The 4,501-nt window shown below is 43.4% G+C and overlaps 1 protein-coding gene across 1 annotated transcript; it reads left to right on the top strand.

The window, feature by feature from the left end:
• Positions 1 to 4,048: 4,048 nt before the first annotated feature.
• On the top strand, positions 4,049 to 4,487 carry GPR88 (G protein-coupled receptor 88; the record flags this gene model as incomplete). Its single annotated transcript, XM_008936052.1, has 1 exon — positions 4,049 to 4,487. A coding segment is annotated over exon 1 (439 nt), but the record flags the coding sequence as incomplete, so codon positions are not given.
• Positions 4,488 to 4,501: the final 14 nt, after the last annotated feature.

The raw sequence follows: 4,501 nt of genomic DNA, 5'->3' as shown, positions 1-4,501 counted from the left end.
TATATATATATATATATATAAATGCAGCTAATTGATAATAAAATGCCTCTATCAGCCAGCTTCCTTGTTTCTTGGCTTTTCTTACCTAGATCTTTTGATGTAAACCAGTACGCTTAGATCTCTAACTGAGGGACAGCTCTTTGAAATCACCTTTTTTATTTTAAAGCATGCAATGTATCTAAGTAAGATGATGTTGCAAAAAGGTGTTAGTATGGTAGGTATCTTTTATAACTGATCTCTCCAGCTATCCTCCTTGTATTTGCTTTGTTTAACATCAAGTATCTAATCAACATGTTCATATTATAGAATCATTGAATGGTTTGAGTTGGAAAGGGACCTTTGAAGATCATCTAGTTCCAATCCCCCTGCTTTGGCAGGGACACCTCCCACTAGGCCAGCTTGCTCAGAGCCCAGTGCAACCTAGTCTTGAACACATCCAGCGCTGGGGCATTTACAGCTTCCCTGGGCAACCTGTTCCAGTGTCTTGCCACCCTCATAGTGAAAAAATTCTTCCTAATTTCTAATCTAAATCTACCCTCTCTCAGTTTGAAGCCATTATCCTTCATCCTATCACCACAAGCCCCTGTAAAAAGTCCCTCCCTCTATTTCTTGCAAGACCCCTTCAGATACTGGAAGGCTGCAATGAGGTCTCCCTAGAGCCTCCTCCAGGCTGAACAACCCCAGCTCTCTCAGCCTGTCATTGTAGGCTTGGTGTTCCAGTCCTCTGATCATCTTTGTGGCCTTCCTCTGGACCTGCTCCAAGAGGTCTAGGTCCATCTTGTACTGGGGGCTCCAAAGCTGGACACTGTACTCCAGGCAGGGTCTCACGAGAATGGAGCAGAGGGGGAGAATCACCTCCCTCAACCTGCTGGCCATGTTTCTTTTGATGCAGCCCAGGATAGGGTTAGCTTTTGGGGCTGCACTCATACATTTTTGGCTCATGCTGACCTTTTCATCAGCCAGCACCACTAAGTCCTTCTCTTCAGGACTTCTCTCAATCCACTCATTGCCCAGCCTGTATTTGTGCTTGGGATTGCCCAAACCCAGGTGCAGGACCTTGCACTTGGCTGTGTTGAACCTCATGAGGCGGGCATGAGCCCAACCTCTCAAGCCTGTCAAGGTCTCTCTGGATGGCACCCCTTCCCTCCAGCATTATAATGATGTAAAGATTATATTTCAGAATACTGTAATTTAAAATCTGTGTCTGAATTGAGGAAACTTTTTTTTCCTGGACAAAGACTGTTGTTAAAGGTCTATGTTACTTTGTCTTTTTTGCATGTGCAACAGGTTTCATAGTGTCACTAACAGCAGGGTCTTCCTACCAACCTAAAAGATCTTGCTTCCCTTTACCTTTTTATCTGTCCCTCAATTAAAAACTAGTACAAATGGCTCTAACATGGTTTGTTGCTGATTTACAGGAAATTTGTTGCATTACGTTATGTTTTTGGGACAGTGAAAGGTCAAGGAGAGTCTTAGAACCTTGTAGCTTTCAAGAAATACCCTGAAATTTGTTTCATATTATCTGTTTGCTTATCCTTGAATCTCACTATTTCTGTTGCTTCATACATAAATATATCTTCTTGTTCTGGGAGAAGAAGCTGTAGCACAGACCTTTTAAAAAGTTTGATAAGAATTTAAGGATTGTTTAATAAATCTAGAGGTCTCTACTGGGCCTATGGTTCTGTGGGTAATGTCTTACAAAACTCTTAATCATCTCTTTAAAGTATGCTTTAAGGAGCTTCTTGGTTAGGGAGTTATTTCTTGTTACAGATTTAGAGAATATTTTTCAAATACAGTACTGCAGAAAGAGGAGGATTTTAGTTTCTCTAATAACTGTTCTCTACTGACAGCTAAACAATGAAAGGCCTCAAAAGGTTTGACACTTGATTAGATCTACAATGTAAAGTGCAGCAGGCAAAAAATATGGTAATTAAGGGCCTGATCAAGGAAATCACTCAGGTATGTCTTTAACCTTAAAGACATGAGCATTCTAATTAGTTTTTAAAATACACAGCTATTCATGTTTGTAACAAATCTAATTTGGATCAATAGTCTTGTCAAATGCAAACATGAGCCTTTCAGTCAAAAGATGAGCCATGTTGCAACAAAATAATCTATTAACCCACACAAAATAATTATCTTGAGAACATATGGTGTAACTATAATTACCTCATATATTATTTTGTTATTGTCATTTGTTAGCATTGTGAGTGTAACTATCTAAAAACACCTTATAAAGGTATCTTTGGTCAATATACAGGTCATACCTCATGAGTTGAGATTGCTTACTGTTGTGGTTTGAGGCTTGGAATGGGGTCGTGACCTTCCAGCAACTGGGAGGACCCCGGGTGGGGGTGAAACCATTGTATTCCCTCCCCTTCCCACACACACTCTGATAAGAGGCAGGGAGTGGTTTCTTGTTTCACTCCTGCCTTGGACCTCAGAGAGGAAAGTTCTCCTTTCACTCCGTGGGACCCTGGAACCATTTCTGAGGGTTTTGTATATTTTATCTTTTGTATTATTCCCCTGATCTTTATATATATTATTTTCCTTACCTCCCTTTTTCGTTTTCTGTTCCTTGTTGAACAATATACTTCATTTTTTTTTTTAAAAAGTGTCTCTCTCTCTCTCAAGGGGGTGGGGGAGAGGCGAGTACATAGTTCTGTTCCGTGTGGGTCCTGCCCTGAACCCCTTTTTACACGGAACCAGGACACTTACTTTGGTAGCCTACACATAACCCACCTGTAAAAGCAGTTTTTCTTCTAAACTCACGAAAAAAAATTTATCATTCCTTTTCTGGAAAGCTTTTGGGAGGAAATTTAAGTTCTTTTACTCAATTTCTTACAAAATCTTGTCCAGTGTAAGGACTGTTAACGTTTTGCCCCTGTTTGGGTAAAGCACTGTAGAGTTCCTGGGAGAATCCCACTATTAACTCTTTTCCATTTGGGAAGGGACTGTTAAGCCCTACTCTTCAACCAGCTTTTAGGCCACCTAAGAAGGTGTTGTTCACCTCTGTGGGAACTTGTGCTCTGAATTAATTTTGGTGTGAGACCATTTCAAATGCTGTGCTGATTGTGTTTACCTGGGTACTGACACCAGCGTTCACCTCCAGCGAGTTGGTGACGCAGGATTTCCTGCAGGCTGAGACAAGGCTGAGTTCTATAAAGAAATGTAGGATATTTAGACTGAGGACCAGCTTCCTCAAATAAACACTGTCTTACCAAGGATCTGTGTATCTGTTGTGTTTGAAAGATTTAATTTAGAAAGTATATTGTTATTACAGACCAGTTCTAAATTTAACTTTGAGATTGCAGAAGTGTAATGCACTTTCTCTCAACAAAACCAAAACCCCAGCCTGAGTATCTAGCAGAAGAGTTTCTAGAGTAAATGGATTGTGTTTCAGATAGAAGTGACTGATACTGGTTTGAAAGATTGCTGCAAATTAAAGTATAAATAAATGGGTTAGAACCAGGTAACTGGTAAGTCACAGAGAAAAGAGACTGTAGTTGCAGTATTTCTGGAGCATGATAGGATTTGGTGGTTGTGTGGGCTTTTTTTTTCTTCTTGATTTAACAAGTTGAAAATCTGCTGAATAATTCATGAAGAGTGGAAGGGCTGAATCTTCCTGGAATGATATACAGTGTACGTACTGTGGCACAGGAGAAACTGCAAAGCTTTGTATCAGTTGCTGCCGTTTCTGCTGCTGATTGCAAGGTGCTGCTGCTGCTTTTTGGCGTTTTCACAGCGACAGAATCCTGTCGTGCTCTGGTCTGCCAACAGCTACCTGCTCCCTACGGACCCACCTTGCCAGCTACAGTCTGTAGGATCTCTTGCTGCCTATCTGCTTTGGACACTGCTGTTCTCGGGATCGTGACTGTGAACTGCGTTTTCTGGACCTTGCTGTTTGCATGACTGAAACCTGCCTTAAGACGTGCAGCTGAGGGACTCTTCCCTTGTGCTTGGTGGGGGACTCCTGCAGAAGAATCTTCTGACCCAAGCGAGGATGGGATTTACAGGGAGAAGTCAACACTGAGCTGCGTTCGGCGAGATGCCCAACGCCTCTTCCTGGAGTGCCAGCTCGCCCCTGCTGCTGCTCTGGGAGGACTCCTCTGAGACTCGCATCTTCCTCTCGCTGCTCTACGCGGTCTTAGCTATCTCAGGGACTTTATCTAATGTGATGGTCATCTATTTAGTCTTCTCCTTCAAGAAGCTGCAGACAACCAGCAATGCCTTCATCGTGAACGGCTGCGTGGCAGACCTAAGTGTGTGCGCCCTGTGGATGCCCCAAGAGGCTGTGCTGGGGCTGCTGCCTCCCAACTCCTCCTCACTTCGCTCGGCGGAGTACCGGCTGCTCCGAGGGGGCCTCCTCGGCCTTGGCCTCACCGTCTCCCTGGCCTCCCACCTGCTGGTGGCCTTCAACAGGTACGTGCTCATTACCAAGCTGCCCAGCGTGTACCAGGCCCTCTACCAGCGGAGGCACACGGGCTGCATGATCGGGCTG

Source organism: Merops nubicus, unplaced genomic scaffold, assembly GCF_000691845.1.
Source record: "Merops nubicus isolate BGI_N331 unplaced genomic scaffold, ASM69184v1 Scaffold5722, whole genome shotgun sequence".
NCBI lineage: Eukaryota > Metazoa > Chordata > Aves > Coraciiformes > Meropidae > Merops > Merops nubicus.
The sequence above is the reverse complement of the archived record's forward strand: the minus strand, read 5'-3'. Positions and strand labels throughout refer to the sequence as shown.